The sequence below is a fragment of the Saccostrea echinata genome, unplaced genomic scaffold (assembly GCF_033153115.1).
Source record: "Saccostrea echinata isolate AGI-Se365-2 ecotype Australia unplaced genomic scaffold, CSIRO_AGI_Sech_v1 ptg000012l, whole genome shotgun sequence".
NCBI lineage: Eukaryota > Metazoa > Mollusca > Bivalvia > Ostreida > Ostreidae > Saccostrea > Saccostrea echinata.
In genome coordinates, this window is record NW_026889761.1 from 21,805,908 (window position 1) to 21,823,522 (window position 17,615).

General features: G+C 35.7%; 1 protein-coding gene and 1 non-coding gene across 3 annotated transcripts in view; one reads left to right on the forward strand and one right to left on the reverse strand.

The window, feature by feature from the left end:
* LOC133185535 (bromodomain and WD repeat-containing protein 3-like) overlaps positions 1 to 17,415 on the forward strand; it is a 34,246-nt gene extending 16,831 nt beyond the window's left edge. Inside the window, exons 21-35 of one of the 2 annotated variants that reach the window (XM_061320830.1) lie at positions 88 to 358; positions 1,140 to 1,379; positions 1,616 to 1,740; positions 1,988 to 2,070; positions 6,717 to 6,828; positions 9,245 to 9,306; positions 9,570 to 9,843; positions 10,164 to 10,289; positions 11,767 to 11,887; positions 12,191 to 12,355; positions 12,660 to 12,812; positions 12,921 to 13,060; positions 14,907 to 15,145; positions 15,345 to 15,563; positions 15,930 to 17,415. In XM_061320830.1, coding sequence (XP_061176814.1) covers positions 88 to 358; positions 1,140 to 1,379; positions 1,616 to 1,740; positions 1,988 to 2,070; positions 6,717 to 6,828; positions 9,245 to 9,306; positions 9,570 to 9,843; positions 10,164 to 10,289; positions 11,767 to 11,887; positions 12,191 to 12,355; positions 12,660 to 12,812; positions 12,921 to 13,060; positions 14,907 to 15,145; positions 15,345 to 15,563; positions 15,930 to 16,507 — 2,908 coding nt within the window. In that variant the 3' untranslated portion in view covers positions 16,508 to 17,415. Of the gene's footprint in view, positions 1 to 87; positions 359 to 1,139; positions 1,380 to 1,615; positions 1,741 to 1,987; positions 2,071 to 6,716; positions 6,829 to 9,244; positions 9,307 to 9,569; positions 9,844 to 10,163; positions 10,290 to 11,766; positions 11,888 to 12,190; positions 12,356 to 12,659; positions 12,813 to 12,920; positions 13,081 to 14,906; positions 15,146 to 15,344; positions 15,564 to 15,929 lie in introns of those variants that run through there. The other variant, XM_061320831.1, reaches the window with a different exon arrangement.
* Positions 2,515 to 2,588, reverse strand: Trnat-agu (transfer RNA threonine (anticodon AGU)). Its single transcript has one exon. It is a non-coding gene; the product is annotated as a tRNA-Thr (tRNA).
* Positions 17,416 to 17,615: the final 200 nt, after the last annotated feature.

Genomic DNA, 17,615 nt, shown 5'->3' on the forward strand with positions numbered 1-17,615 from the left:
TCTATGTTAGCAACAGTATGCACTGAAAGAGTTTATTTTAGTCCAGAAGAGAGTGAGTTTATTCCATCATTTTTATTTATGGCACAGAGAGTCCAGTGAGTACTCTGACTGGGTGGGCGATGCTGGAGTCAGTCTCCAGCCCCCAAAACGAAAGTCCAAAAGACAGGTCAAACGACGAAAACTGTCATCTTCAGAGGATGATGAGGAGGTGGAGGTTGTGGATGATGATGATGACGATGATAACTTCGATGAAGAGAGCACCCACGACTCGGCAAGAAGTTCCAGTAGTCGTCGACAACAGCCAAAGAGGAAAAAACCACCGCCACCCACCCGTAAAAAGCCATCTAAGAATAAACGAGTGAGATTGAATTTTTCTTGACCTCTCTGAAGTAATCATCACCCTGTGTTTCTTATGTATCAGAGTGTTCTCTCTTCATTAGAAGTGTCACATTGCTTTAAGATTTACATGTACACTGTATATACATGCACTTGAAGAGCAAAACAACTATGTGATTTTTAGTAAATATTAAAATGGTCTACAATAAAATGGGCAATTTTGGCAAGGTCCCATTTTTCAATTTTAGTGACAAAACAAAAATAGAAAAATCAAAAAAATATAAACAGTGCCCTCATTTTGCTTAATGTTTGGATCATAAGAATGAATTTGTAAAATGCCGCAACAATACTTCTAATATAAAGACGGCATATAAATAGCCAAAATTACCTACATACAATTACACTACATTTTCTCTGTGTAATTCAGTACATTGATTAATAAATTGTGTATAGATTTTGAAAAAATTTTTGCACTGAGTTGTAGAAAGTGATGATATTTAATGTAAATTGTTGCACACTTGTAGCATCTAACTCTCACAATCTATGTAACCCATTGTCATTGTATTATCTATTTCATCCTGTATTCAATTTGTACATTTCTTAAGCTGTGATTTTGTATATTATTGATCATTAAAAATAAAAGTAGTTCAGTCAAATGTACAGTTTTATAAATGTGTGTGCAGCATAAAAAGTAAAAAGATTTCATTAAATTCTTACACATAAAGATTCACTTGAAATTTCCTTCAGCAAAGGAATGCTGAAAAAAGGGTAATTGCATATGTCTTATTTTCATTTATTTTCAGAGAAAAGAAAAGATTGTAAAAAAGATGGAGGATATTTCAGAACTTCCAGAAGAGTTTCGTCCTCCAGAATGGTTGACGGACGTCATTCCTAGGAAGTCACCATATGTTCCTCAGATGGGAGATGATGTCATGTACTTCAAACAGGGTCATGAACTTTACCTTCTTGCTGTGAAGAAACGCAATGTCTACAAATTGGATATTCGCAAGAACCAGCCCTGGCATATGAATCAAAACCTTAGGGTAAGACTTTAAGATACCATATCTAGTTCCACCATTTCTTGCTTTTGTTTTATGCTTCATCCTGGGTAATGAATATGTGAGTAAGGCTTTGTTCCTTAAGAGATTAAATACATTATTTTATGGGTAGTACATCAAGATATGAAATACATGCCAAGAATTTCCGAAAACCTGATGTATGAAATGAGTTAAAAAATGTCTTTTAGAATCTTTTTATCAGAGAACCTTCAAAATTTTAGGAACAAGAGCATATGAAGATTGTAGGAATCAAGTATGAAGTCCGTCCTCCTCGACTCTGCTGTTTAAAAATGGCTTATGTTGATCCGGAAACCGGAAAACCCACAAAAAACTCATTTACATTTAAGTTAGTGCATTTTGTCAGATTTTACATGCATGTACATTGTACGTGTACTGTGGGCTTCTTAAAAGGTTTGGATCTTTGAAATGATAATTACTTGATTGTATATCCATGTGATATACAATTATGTACAGCAATTGTAGGCATTTTCTGTGGTTTGCTAACTGAAATGTAGAATGATTTTGATAATTGTCTGACTTGAGCACAATGCTCATCTGTCTAACCACAGTTAATAAGCTCTGTAATATTACAGGTACCATGATATGCCTGACGTCATTGATTTTATCGTTCTAAAACAGTCCTACGACACTGCTATGAGGAGAAAGTGGAAAGCAGGTTTGTTTTGTGACAAATATAGAAAACAATTTATATCATATATTTATTAATCAATTTTAAACTTGACCAGGGGTTCCATGAATTGCAGTGTGATTTCACGCATATAAGTTTACATAGTGAATTGATATGGTTTCACAAACTTACTGATAAGAAGCACTGGCCTTCTAGGACATTAGTTCTTTCTCAATTGATATCTTGCATCCTGAAATTATATATGAAACTGGCCGATGTCCTCAGTCCAGCCTAAATTCCTACATTCCTCCCTCCTTAAATAGTCTTCGCCCCCGAAAACACAAGTTCACCTTGTCAGGACTTAACACTAATTATATATTATTTATTATATTGCCTGAACAAGGTAGGCCACGGCACCATCTGTAGTATGGAAAGGAGGAATGAGTTAATATACATTGAAAATTCATAAATATATATATAATGAAAAACACATGGCTGGACCGGGAATCGAACCCGGGACCCCTGCATTACTAGTCAGGTGCTCTAACCACTGAGCTATCCAGGCCGATGTCCTCAGTCCAGCCTAAATTCCTACATCAGTATGCTCCAGCTACCATGAATCTCTACAACAAATGCTTGACTGATATATATATATCAATAAGTAAGCTTGACTCTGTCTACAGTTCACAGTAATCACAGAAAAAAACTTTGACGTTTGACCTTTGAGTCAGTAGGCTTTTTCCTCTCCAAAGCCAATATGCATCTGAGACTAAAAGGTCAAGTCATACTTTTTAGCTCACCTGAGCCAAAGGCTCAAGTGAGCTTTTCTGATCAAAATTTGTCCGTTGTCTGGCGTCGTCGGCGTTGTTGTTGTCGTAAACTTTCACATTTTCATCTTCTTCTCCAGAACTACTGGGCCAATTTCAATCAAACTTGGCACAAAGTATCCTTGGTAGAAGGGGTTTCAAGTTTGTTCAAATGAAGGGCCACGCCCTCCTCCAAGGGGAGATAATTACGAAATAGCAAAAAATTAATGGCATTATTGAAAAATCTTCTTCTCAAGAACCAGTGGGCCAGGAAAGATGAAACTCATGTGGAATTATTGTCAGGTAGTGTAGATTCAAGTTTGTTCAAATCATGACCCACAGGAATAGGGTGGGGCCACAATGGACAATCAAAGTTTTACATAGGAATATATAGGAAAAATCTTCAAAAATCTTCTTCTCAAGAACAGCAAAGCTATGATTGGTCATATTTATTTGGAAGCATCCTCAGGTGGTGTAGATTCAAGTTTGTACAAATCATGACCCCCGGGGGTAGGGTGGGGCCACATTGGACGATCAAAGTTATACATAGGAATATATAGGAAAAATCTTCAAAAATCTTCTTCTCAAGAACAGCAAAGCTATGATTGGTCATATTTACATGGAAGCATCCTCAGGTGGTGTAGATTCAAGTTTGTTCAAATCATGACCCCCAGGGGTAGGGTGGGGCCAAAATGGACGATCAATGTTTAACATAGGTGTACAAAGGAAAAATCTTCAAAAATCATCCTCTCAAGAACAGCAAAGCTATGATTGGTCATATTTATTTGGAAGCATCCTCAGGTGGTGTAGATTCAAGTTTGTACAAATCATGACCCCGGGGGGTAGGGTGGGGCCAAAATGGACGATCAAAGTTTTATTTAGGAATATATAGGAAAAATCTTCAAAAATCTTCTTCTCAAGAACAGCAAAGCTATGATTGGTCATATTTATATGGAAGCATCCTCACATAGTGTAGATTCAAGTTTGTTCAAATCATGACCCCCCCCCCCCCCCAACTCCCTTTTTAGGGGTAGGTTGGGACCACTTATGTATTTAAGCTTTTCAATACTAAACTGATTTTTCCTTCTTTCCTAGCCACAGTGCTCAGGTGAGCGATTTGGCCCTTGGGCCTCTTGTTATTAGCTCACCTGAGCTGAAAGCTCAAGTGAGCTTTTCTGATCACATTTTGTCTGTAGTCCGTCTGTCTGTCTGTCTGTCCGTCTGTCCGTCCGTCTGTAAACTTTTCACATTTTCAACTTCTTCTCCAGAACTACTGGGCCAATTTCAACCAAACTTGCCACAAAGCATCCTTGGGTAAAGGGGGTTCAAGTTTGTTCAAATGAAGGGCCACGCCCTCTTCCAAGGGGAGATAATTAAGAATTGGTGAAAATTTGGTGTTATCTTTTAAAAATCTTCTTCTCAAGAACCATTGAGCGAGGAAAGTTTATACTTATGTGAAACCTTCATTACATAGTGTAGATTCAAGTTTTTTCAAATCATGACCCCCGGGGGTAGGGTGGGGCCACAATGGGGGATCAAATTTTTACATAGGAATATATAAGAAAATCTTTAAAAATCTTCTTCTCAAGAACAACAAAGCCACAATTAGTCATGTTCATATGGAATCATCCTCAGGTAGTGTATATTCAGATTTGTTCAAATCATGACCCCTGAGGGTAGGGTGGGGCCACAATGAGGGATCAAAGTTTTATATAGGAATATATAGAAAAAAATCTTCTTCTCAAGAACAACAGAGTCACAATTAGTCATATTGATATGGAATCATCCTCAGGTTGTGTAGATTCAAGTTTGTTCAAATCATTACCTCAGGGGTAGGGTGGGGCCACAATGGGGGATCAAACTTTTACATAGGAATATATACAGAAAATCTTTGAAAATCTTCTTCTCAAGAACAGCAAAGCCACAATTAGTCACATTGATATGGAATCATCTTCAAGTAGTGTAGATTCAAATTTGTTCAAATCCTGACCCCCGAGGGTAGGGTGGGGCTACAATGGGGGATCAAATTTTTACAAAGGAATATATAGGAAAATTCTTTAAAAATCTTCTTCTCAAGAACAACAAAGCCACAATTAGTCATGTTCATATGGAATCATCCTCAGGTAGTGTAGATTCAGATTTGTTCAAATCATGACCCCTTGGGGTAGGGTGGGGCCACAATGAGGGATCAAAGTTTTATATAGGAATATATAGAAAAAAATCTTCTTCTCAAGAACAACAGAGTCACAATTAGTCATATTGATATGGAATCATCCTCAGGTTGTGTAGATTCAAGTTTGTTCAAATCATTACCTCAGGGGTAGGGTGGGGCCACAATGGGGGATCAAACTTTTACATAGGAATATATACAGAAAATCTTTGAAAATCTTCTTCTCAAGAACAACAAAGCCACAATTAGTCACATTGATATGGAATCATCTTCAAGTAGTGTAGATTCAAATTTGTTCAAATCCTGACCCCCGAGGGTAGGGTGGGGCTACACTGGGGGATCAAATTTTTACAAAGGAATATATAGGAAAATTCTTTAAAAATCTTCTTCCCAAGAACAACAAAGCCACAATTAGTCATGTTCATATGGAATCATCCTCAGGTAGTGTAGATTCAGATTTGTTCAAATCATGACCCCTTGGGGTAGGGTGGGGCCACAATGAGGGATCAAAGTTTTATATAGGAATATATAGAAAAAAATCTTCTTCTCAAGAACAACAGAGTCACAATTAGTCATATTGATATGGAATCATCCTCAGGTTGTGTAGATTCAAGTTTGTTCAAATCATTACCTCAGGGGTAGGGTGGGGCCACAATGGGGGATCAAACTTTTACATAGGAATATATACAGAAAATCTTTGAAAATCTTCTTCTCAAGAACAACAAAGCCACAATTAGTCACATTGATATGGAATCATCTTCAAGTAGTGTAGATTCAAATTTGTTCAAATCCTGACCCCTGGGGTTAGGGTGGGGCTACAATGGGGGATCAAATTTTTACAAAGGAATATATAGGAAAATTCTTTAAAAATCTTCTTCTCAAGAACAACAAAGCCACAATTAGTCATATTGATATGGAATCATCCCCAAATATTGTAGATTCAAGCTTGTTCAAAGCATCCTCCATTAGTAGGGTGGGGCCGTAATGGGGATCAAAGTTTTACAAAAGAACATATACAGGTAATATCTTTAAAAATCTTCTTCATTCTCAAGAACAGCAAAGCCATGATCAGTCATATTGATATGGAAGCATCCTCAGGTAGTGTACATTCAAGTTTGTTCAAATCATGACCCCCCCCCCCCCCCCCCCCTCCAAGGTAGGGTGTTGACATATTTTAAAATTCTGTTTTAAAGAACAGCAAAATCATGATTAGTTATATGAAGATAGAAGCATCCTCAGAAGGTTTATATTCAATTTCATTCAAAACATGGCACCTTTGGGTAGAGTATGCCTAGATCAAAGCTTTATATATGAATATATAGGAGAAATATAGGAGAAGAAATCTGCTGACGAAGAACAGCAGGGCCATATTGACTCAGGTGAGCGTTGTGGCCCATGGGCCTCTTGTATTGCTTGCAAACGTTAACATGGATGCACAAACACGTAATACCAGTCATGATATCCCTTGCTTACTCTTTTGGGAGGCATTAAAAAATAAGAACCATTGTCAAATATACATGTATTTTGTAAAAATGAGGACTGATAACTTAATTTGTTAAAAATTTACAAATTTTATTGAATTTGATGGCAGTTGGAAATGAACTTTGAGATCTCTTAACAGTCCTCAAACTTAATGATTAAATTATAGTGTACTTGATAGTTAAAGATGGATTTTAAAGGAAGTACAGAATATACATGTATGATCCTATTTTCAAAAGGCGACAGGTTTCGTTCAATGATTGATGATGCATGGTGGTTTGGAACCATTGTTAGTCAGAGTCCCTATGAAGCCATTTATCCTGATAGTATGTTCCAGTGCTTCATTGTCAAGTAAGTGTTTGAAAATGTTGTAGTGTGAAATTACATTTTTAAAAAATATGCAAAATTTTTAGGTCACCTGAGTCACTCAGGTGACCTATTGCTATCCGTTTTTGTCCGTCGGCGTTCGTTGTTCGTCGTGCATCGTGCGTTAACATTTGAACATTTTTAGCTTCTTCTCTGAAACCACTCAACCAATTTCAACCAATTTTGGCATATAGCACCTATGGGTGAAGGGGAACAAAAATTGTGAATTTCATGGTCCCTGCCCCCCTGGGGCCTGAGGGGTGGGGCTAAAACCACCAAAATTAATGCAATCTTTTAAAAATCTTCTTCTTTACTCCTGGACATCAAGCAGTCAAACTGTTGGCATGATTGTAATAAGCAATGAGCCCTCTACCAAAATTGTGAAATTCATGGCCCCAGGGTCAGGGGTTGTGGTGCTAGGGTGGAGCTATATACATCATATAGTGAAAGTGCATTATTTCTTTGAAAATCTTCTTCTCTGCTCCTTGGTATTAAATAAACTAACTAAGTACATAGTTATGTTGAGCAAGACTGCCTCTTCCAAAATTGTGAATTTCATGGTCCCTGGGTCAGGGGTTCTGGTTTTGGGGGGGGGGGGGGGCTCTATTGATTATATAGTGAAAATGCATTAAATCTTTGAAAATCTTCTTCTCTGCTCCTGGGTATGAAATATACTAACTGAGTACATAGTTATGATGAGCATGGCTGCCTCTTCCAAAATTGTGAATTTCATGGCCCCTGGATCAGGGGTTCTGGTGAAGGGGGGGGGGGGGGGGGAGACTCTATTGATTATATATCGAAAATGCATTAAATCTTTGAAAATCTTCTTCTCTGCTCCTGGGTATGAAATAAACTAACTAAGTATGTAGTTATAATGAGCATGGCTGCCTCTTCCAAAATTGTGAATTTCATGGCCCCTGGGTCAGGGGTTTGGGTGTTAGGGCGGGGCTCTATTGATTATATAGTGAAAATGCATTATTTCTTTGAAAATCTTCTTCTCTGCTCCTGGGTATTAAATAAACTAACTAAGTACATAGTTATGATGAGCATAGCAGCCTGTTCCAAAATTGTGAATTTCATGGCCCCTGGGTCAGGGGTTCTGGTGTTGAGGGGGGGGGGGGGGGGTTCTATTGATTATATAGTGAAATGCATTAAATCTTTGAAAATCTTCTTCTCTGCTCCTGGGTATGAAATATACTAACTGAGTACATAGTTATGATGAGCATGGCTGCCTCTTCCAAAATTGTGAATTTCATGGCCCCTGGATCAGGGGTTCTGGTGAAGGGGGGGGGGGGGGGAGACTCTATTGATTATATATTGAAAATTCATAGTTTCTTTCAAAATATTTTTTTCTACTCCTGGTTATAAAGCAAAGAAACAAGTGTATAGTTATGATGAGCAAGGATGCTTTTACAAAATTTTTGAAACTTGTGGTCCCAGGGGTTCTGTTGTTTCTCGGGGGGGGGGGGGGGCTCTTTTTGATTATATAGTGAAAATGTGTGAATTCTTTGAAGATCTTCAACTAATTGCATAGTTATGATGATGAGGGTACCTCTTCCAAATTTGTAAATTTTCATGACCCTAGGTCATGGGTTTTGGTGTTAGGGTAGGGCTGTGTTAAATAGTGAAAATGCATTATTTCTTTGAAAATCTCCTCTGCTCCTGGGCATATTAGAAGCAAACAGAGTAAAAGTTTTAATAAGCAAGGTATTTTTACCAGAATTTTGAACATCTGGACCATTTAGTCAAGTGTTCTGGTCCTTGCCAGGGCTCTATTAATTTGTATTCTACTGAGTGAAGTTATTCACCTTTGCCATTCACCTTTGATAATTAATCACTGTAGATAATGTATTTGAAAGATTAATAGAATAAGAAAATTATGCAAGAACATTTATTGTATAATGCAAAAAGTACTTTCATAGTTTTAATAATCAGGTAGACTTGGAAATAATAGATGAATAAAAATGAAACAAAAATAACTTATCTTTTTAAATGTTCTTCAAAGGCCAAGTGAGGCCAATGTGAGAGGTAATAATAGAGACATCTATTATGATCTTAATCGTACTATTTTCCTTGCTATTGGGCAACAAAGCTTCGTTTATCAGTTTATGGATCCTCTAAATTGTTGTACTCAGGTGACCGTTAAGGCCCTTGGGCCTCTTGTTTATCCACAGATAATTAAAAAAATACTGGGATTTGAATATTTTTATGGTATTATTTAAAAGCTGATCTGTATGCATTGTATACGATTTCCAAAGGCAGCAAACTTTGAGAAATATTTTGTTGAACACCACTTTGTTTATTTGATGCAATCTGTTGATGCTTGTCCATAAGGAGAAAACTCTGTGGAACTGTATACAGGAGACAGGACTATGACTTTATGCCGCTTTTTTTGTTGTAGTTGGGACAATGGAGAGACAGAGAGACTGAGTCCGTGGGACATGGAACCTGTTGATAAAAATCGTAAGGCATTCATCAAGCAGTGTTTACATGTGTTTTCTTAAGAAAAGGAATAATGTTTATCAGTTACTTGTAATAGATGAGTCATCCCGTCATACTAGTGCTTCTGTAAATTTGATGTACCTTTTTTCAAATGTAGTTACCATACATATTTTGTATTAAGATATTTTAGTACTGAACCTGATTTTTCCTAAGAATTTGAAAATTAGATATAAGGTAAAAAAAAACATTGTAGACATTCTGTGATTTTCTGTCTTGTTTATTAGATCTACCGGCTCGTAATGAGTCCAGTGTGCCCGTACAGCCAGAGGAGTTAGGGTCCTTGATGTACACTCCGGTGGAGGGTGAGTGGCCGCCCTGTGGGCGTGATGAAGAGTGTGACCGTATTGCCCACGGAATGGAGAGTATTATGCAGCATTCTATAGCGGAACATTTTCTGACTCCAGTGGATCTTAATGTGTTCCCAATCTACGGCATCATCATAGAATACCTCATTGATCTCACTACTATCAAATCACGACTAGAGAATCGATTTTACAGGTAACGTCTCTAATTTAAAACTATATTACAGTCAAACCTCATTATCTTGAACTCGATGGGACCAAGAAAAGACTTAGAGATATCTGAGGATTCAAGATATCGTGGATAAAATACTTAAGGAATAAGTGATTGGGACTTCTAAATCATTTCGACATATCCATGGTATTCGAGATGTCTGTGTTCGAGATACTGAAGTTCAACTGTATATTCAAAAGAAGACAACAGTGAAACTTGAATTATTTTGTAAGATATGCATGTTAATGTAACACAACATATTTATGATGCGGATTACTGGTATAAAGTGATATTGTTTCTTACAGGAGAGTGAGTGCCCTGCAGTTTGACATTCGATACATTGAGCACAATGCCAAGGCATTCAATGAGCCAGGAACTCCCATTGTGAAAAGTGCCAGAATTCTAACAGAGGCTCTTCTCAGGTTCACTAGGTAATTCACAGAATGTGTCTATTTATTAAAGCCACAGCTGCGGAGAATATGAGTTTGTCTTTCTGTGAATGCTTTAGAGTTTATACATGTACTGTATGTGATATAGTATTACATTCAGTATTATAATATGTCCAGTGATATTATATGTGATCTAGTATTACTTTCAGTATTTTACTGCAGTGATATTATTATTATATGTGATGTAGTATTACATTCAGTATTATAATATGTCCAGTGATATTATATGTGATCTAGTATTACATTCAGTATTTTACTGCAGTGATATTATATGTGATGTAGTATTACATTCAGTATTTTACTGTTTCCAGTGATGTTATATGTGATGTAGTATTACATTCAGTATTATAATGCAGTGATATTATATGTGATGTAGTATTACATTCAGTATTATAATATGTCCAGTGATATAATATGTGATCTAGTATTACTTTCAGTATTTTACTGCAGTGATATTATATGTGATGTAGTATTACATTCAGTATTATAATATGTCCAGTGATATTATATGTGATCTAGTATTACATTCAGTATTTTAATGCAGTGATATTATATGTGATGTAGTATTACATTCAGTATTTTACTGCAGTGATATTATATGTGATGTAGTATTACATTCAGTATTTTACTGTTTCCAGTGATATTATATGTGATGTAGTATTACATTCAGTATTTTACTGTTTCCAGTGATATTATATATGATGTAGTATTACATTCAGTATTTTACTGCAGTGATATTATATGTGATGTAGTATTACATTCAGTATTTTACTGTTTCCAGTGATATTATATGTGATGTAGTATTACTATATGTGATGTAGTATTACATTCAGTATTTTACTGCAGTGATATTATATGTGATGTAGTATTACATTCAGTATTATAATATGTCCAGTGATATTATATGTGATCTAGTATTACATTCAGTATTTTACTGCAGTGATATTATATGTGATGTAGTATTACATTCAGTATTTTACTGTTTCCAGTGATATTATATGTGATCTAGTATTACTTTCAGTATTTTACTGCAGTGATATTATATGTGATGTAGTATTACATTCAGTATTTTACTGCAGTGATATTATATGTGATGTAGTATTACATTCAGTATTATAATATGTCCAGTGATATTATATGTGATGTAGTATTACATTCAGTATTATAATATGTCCAGTGATATTATATGTGATGTAGTATTACATTCAGTATTATAATATGTCCAGTGATATTATATGTGATGTAGTATTACATTCAGTATTATAATATGTCCAGTGATATTATATGTGATGTAGTATTACATTCAGTATTTTACTGCAGTGATATTATATGTGATGTAGTATTACATTCAGTATTTTACTGCAGTGATATTATATGTGATGTAGTATTACATTCAGTATTTTACTGCAGTGATATTATATGTGATGTAGTATTACATTCAGTATTGTACTATTTCTAGTGATACTGACTGTACCGATCCAATGCCGATCTTGAATCAGCTCTGTCACCGAGAAAAAGTGGGGGGCGTGTCCTCTGGTAGCGATACTGAAGATGCCTCTGACAGCAACAGACTCAAGCATGTAAGTCAAACCTTCTAGTTCATTTTGTATATTACATGAAGATTTTGTTACACATAGGTTATCCAGAAAATAAAGACCATGCTGTTCTTGCCATGAAGCAATATTGAATCATTTTACAGGAAGTTTGATTTCGCCATCAGATCCTAATAGTGTTCAAATGAATTTATAATGCTAATTTTATACTTTCTTTACATGTATTTTTTTACCAACCTCACATATTAATGTACATCAATAACATTTACTGAGCATACACGTATATTTTGAAACACAGTATTACATTTATGCATGATATTCTGAATGTAGTCCGATGATGACCAGCCGGGAACCAGCACAAGGAGAAAGTCTGCACCACCAGTCAACAAAACACCAGACTCCTGGAAGTCAGAGTGCCTCAATCTTCTGGAGTCAGTATTTCAGTGTGAGGATTCTAGTCCATTCAGATTCCCAGTGGATCCAGATGAAATCCCGGTTAGTTTTAAACAGTTTAAGACTCGTGCTGTGTAAAATATCAGAAAAAAATTGAATGACAAGGTAAAATTTTCCCTCTTAAAATTTGTACATTCTACTGATTTGATCTGAAGCAAGTTGTCTTGTGTAAAATGGTTGTTCACATTCTGAAATTGTTCAGTAAATTAATCGTTATTCTTATATATTTTTTAATATTTCACATTAGATGAGATTATCTGACATGTATAAATACAAGTATTAAGTTTACAGTATGTATATGTGTATTAATGGTAGTAGGAATGAAATTTTGCTGTAACGTCTCTAGGAATACTTTGACATCATTGAGCACCCCATGGATCTATCCACCATTAAGGAGAACTTACTGAGAGACAAATACTCCAACCCTAACAGTCTGTTTAAAGACTTCAGACTCGTATTCTCCAACTCCAGGACATTTAATACCAACAAACGTTCAAGGGTAAGACAGTTCAAACCATGTCCTAATGAAACTTACTCACATTGGCTAAGAATGTTGGAATTTATTTTCTGGAAACTAGAATTAAGCAAAAGACCTTGACTTTTGTAGATATATGCGATGACGTTGAGATTATCGGCTCTGATTGAGGAGAAAATGAAGGAGATAATCAGTGGATGGAACTCTGCTGTCAAACAGAGGAAAAGCTCGCCTCGTCTCTCTCAGAGCAACTATAGCTCCAAGACAGTCAGGTCAGTATAGACACACATAGGTCAGCTAATAGTTAAATATAGTCCCTGTGTATTACTTACTGGAGGAGAAGTACTGGCAAATGTTTAAATCCTAATTTAGAATTGTAATTATGGGGATAAACCACAGTGGTATTAGAGAGCAGTCAGTTTTTGGTCTTGACATATCATTTGTTTCCCTTTAACATGGTTAAACAGATAAAATTGTCAAGATTACCAGATAGTGTCGTGCCTTTGCGATGCTCTTTATTGACAAAAATAACTACTGTAAACGTGGTTATTTTGACGAGTTGAAAAGTTGACGATTTTTTGTTTACGAAAATTGATGAGTGTTAATTTTTACGAAATATTGAATCAAGAGTTATGTATTTTTGATTTCGCCAGAGGACCAAAAACCTGGTGGAAACATTGGCTTAGTTGTCTTGATATAGACTTGAGATTGTCTACGATTAAGCCGCTTCATGCGAAATATGTCCTGAAAGCAGGGGTAGACAAATAGAATTTTTCAGTACTTGCCCTTGGACAGGTTACCATCGTAAAATTACTTGTCCTACCAAAAAATATGCTTGTCCCACTTTTTCTTAATTAACATAAAATTAAAGCATTATCGTTAAACATTAAATTATTTCTCAACTGATACACTACATGGGGACCAAACTAGACATAAAATCACTTAATTTTTTGCACGGAAAAATTTAGGGGTAAGTCTTGTTCCATGTAGATTTCTTAGCTTGTGCAGTGCGCATAATTTAAACTTTTCTCTGTATTACTTTAACATCCCAAAAATACTGAAAGATAGAAAAAAATTTTTTTTTGAATATTATAAAGTATTTGATTATGAAAACCACCACTGCATGTCGATTGTGGCTTTCAGTGATCGCCAGTCAACAGCTCCAATTTTAATATCAGTATAACACGTTTGTACTCACGGGATGAATTTTTACATTATTTTTTACAATACCTAAAAAGGTCTAAAATCCTCTTCAACTTTTTTGACATGGAATCGATAGCTGCTATGTTTTACGTCCTGTGTGTATTTTAACTACACATAAATGGGTAAATTCTAGAGGAGTTCCGACCGAGTATTCGATGTAGTAATGAACAGCAGCGAAAAACAGGTGCTCTACTGTGATTCATTACATTTCAACAGCGATAAAACAAACAACATTTGATTTTTTATTAACTGGAGAAGCACTTGTCCGCGGGCAGGTACCACTTATCAAATAACTTGCCCACCAAACAAAATTGGTTGTCCCGGGCGTCGGGCAATGCTATTTGTCTAGCCCTGCTGAAAGTTCACGCTGTTATTATAAGCAAAGGCAGCGGCTTCCTTCGTGAACTCATTTTACAAGCGTTGCCATCAATAAAATTTAATTTTGCTTGTAAAAACCATCTACAGTGTATAAGATTTGATTGAATAAATTTTGTTTTTATTATATGAGACCAATTGCCTGGGGTGATAAAGTAGGTCAAGCACGGCGTGATAAATACACAAAGTTAGAATGTTGTGATCGTGGGTGTTAATAGTATACAGCACACTTGTTTAGATTCAGTGGCTTTTAAAACTGTGATTATATGTTTTCATAACTATTTACAAAAAAATTGAACATTACCTTTGATCTATTTCTAATAGGGGAAAGCCGAGAAAATTAAGCGGTAAAGTTTATAATAGTCAATGTCTGTGGTGACGCTATATATATATATATGATGTGAAGTTTGACGAGTGGAAATTTTGACGAGAAAAGAAAAATCGTCAATATAGTCAAAATTAGCACGTTGTCAAAATTTCCACGTTTACAGTATGTAACCTTTTATATTCACAATAGAAATTTTTGTCTTTGTGATACAGCAACAGCAGAAGTTATAGGAATCAGCCTCGTAGAATGGCAGCAACAGCAGCATCATCCAATATCCGAGCCAGTTCTCTCCAAAGTGAGGCAGGACCTTCAACTTCTGGAGCCTTGGAAACCACAAACTCTGATCTCAATACATCTGCCACGACCTTAGAGGTAGATGATTTTGAGGATGATGATGATGATGATTATGAACCGGTGAAACCTAGGACCTCCTCGCCCAGGAAAAGGCCAGGTCAGTATCATATAGATATATGTATATCTTAATCATTAGAAAACTATTAAAGGCATAAAGAAATGTGTGAATACTTTCTTTTTCAAAATGCTGAAATCTTAACATTTGTACGGTAACATTCACAAATTTAAAATCAAAACATGCTCAATTTAGATTTATTTAACATCAGTTTATATCTTAAACCTGGTTTCCTGTACAGCGAGAAAGCCTGTCCCAAAGCCTCCTGTGGAGAATAACCACTTTGATTCAGACACAGAATTAGAAGAAGAGGAGGAAGAGGCTGAGGACCAAACAGAGAGTGAGGAGGAGGAGGAGGTACCAGTGGTCCGCAAGGTCAAAAGGTCAACCAGGAATAAAGTGGAGAGTGAAGATGACGAACCTGCAGTTCGCAATGTCAAAAGGTCCACAAGGAACAGGGGTAAGATAAAGTAATCATTATATGGAGAAGGTCCTCTGAAGATCTAGCTAATAGAGAAGCCACAGATATTCTGTACATTGTGCCCCCTAAGAATACAGTTTTACTAAGAAATACGTAAACTTTCTACAGGAACAACAAAGATGTCAACATTTAGCTTTTATGTACACTAATTATATGTTGAAATCGAGGCTTAAATGCTGATGGTCACAATTGAAGTTTATTCATGCACACTGTACAAGTTCATTTATTGTGAAGATAAAATGTGACTCAGGTGAGCATAGTGGCCCTTGAGTTTTTTTTTTATGAAATTTTTTTTTTTTTTTTTTTTTTTTTTTTTTTTTTTTAATATTATCTTGTTATTAACAGGAAAAAGGCCTCTGACAAATGGAAATGCAAGCAACCATTACACAACTCGGGCCTCTACAGGGTCAATCAAAGTCAAACACTTTAAGAAGAGTGGATCTTACTCTGAATCAGACACCCAGTGCAGTGACAATGAATCAGCGGAATCATCTAATGAGTCATCATCAGATTCATCATCATCCTCATCAAATTCCAAAACGGAGTCGGACTCAAAATCTAGCGACTCAGAAGAAAGCCCCATCACTCGCCCAAAGAGGATGGCTCCTCGGTTACGAACAGAAGTTGACTCCAGTAGGAGCCAACCTAACAAAGCAAGGGAGGGGAAGGGTAAAGCCAGTGCTTCAGGGTCTCGACAAACTCGAAATCAGGGAAAACGGACCGTCCGTTACGAAGAAGACAGTGACTTTGAGTATGGTGATGGTGCTTCTTCATCATACAGGACTAAAAAGAGGGCTCGTTATATTTCCCCTGAGGAAAACAGTGATACTGATGAATCGGATGGAAATTCAGAGGTCATGAAAAGCAGCCGAGGTCGAATAAGAAAACTTACGCCCCGGGCAAGGGCTAACCTTCGACATTAACATGTCATGATAGGCATCATGTTTACATTGCTCAACAAGGAAGATGTTTCTTCACAACTGATAAAATAAATCTTCCCTTTAAAGTTTTTCATGGTAATCAAAATGACAATTTACCTGCTACACAATATTCACCAGTGCAGAATGTTTTGAACTGCTGTGGTTTTGTTGGAATATCTGTTTACCTCAGTAAAGTGCACAATTTTTTTTTAGCTCAATCTGGTCTAAAACAAATCATTTCATACATCTTTCTTATTCTACCATTACTTACTTCATTCAGATTTTTTTTTAATGCAATTTATAAACTGATAAAGAGTTTTAAGGATATTAAATGTATGGATGTAAAGGAATTAAAATATATTTAGCTGCAAAGTCTTTATAAAGTAAGTTGTAATGTAGACATAATTATGGATGAATATGACCCATTATACTTACCCAAATATGACATACTCAACATTCATGTAGTATAATATGATGATGTTGGAAAAGGACACTACTCAAGTGAATACATCTTCACCATTTAAACTACTTACATTTTCTCTTATATTCATCTCGTCTTCCATCAAAATCATGTTCATGAATTTTTTTAGCAGGAGATATTGCTACAACAGATGCAATAAAATTGTGCCAAATGTCATCTTCATTTCATTGTATCATGTTTTGTAATAGAACTTCTATGCAAGTTCATAAAAAAGTGCTTTCATCCTTGCTAGCAAAAACTTTAGATTTCTTTTGAATTGTCAATACATGTACCTGTATAAAATGAACTCTGAATTTACTTAAGACTGTAAGCAATAAGGACTTATAGCCTACACAATACTTTACTTTCTTTCCTTTTAATATTGAGAAAATGTGATAATTACAAATATTAACATTTTTATAGTAGGATTTAATGAAATTATATGGATAGATTTCTTTTAGTTGTAAGAGTTCTAAATGAAAAGTTTGCGATTTGGTTAAATTAAATCATTAATCCTTCAAGTATCAAAAACTGATTGAATATTAGTATTTTACAAAGTACATGTACAATTTAGATTTGTAGGAAATGCTAGAGATGTAGTTTTATATACATGTAATGCAAAGAAGTATTCTTCTGAATTTTGGCATTTTT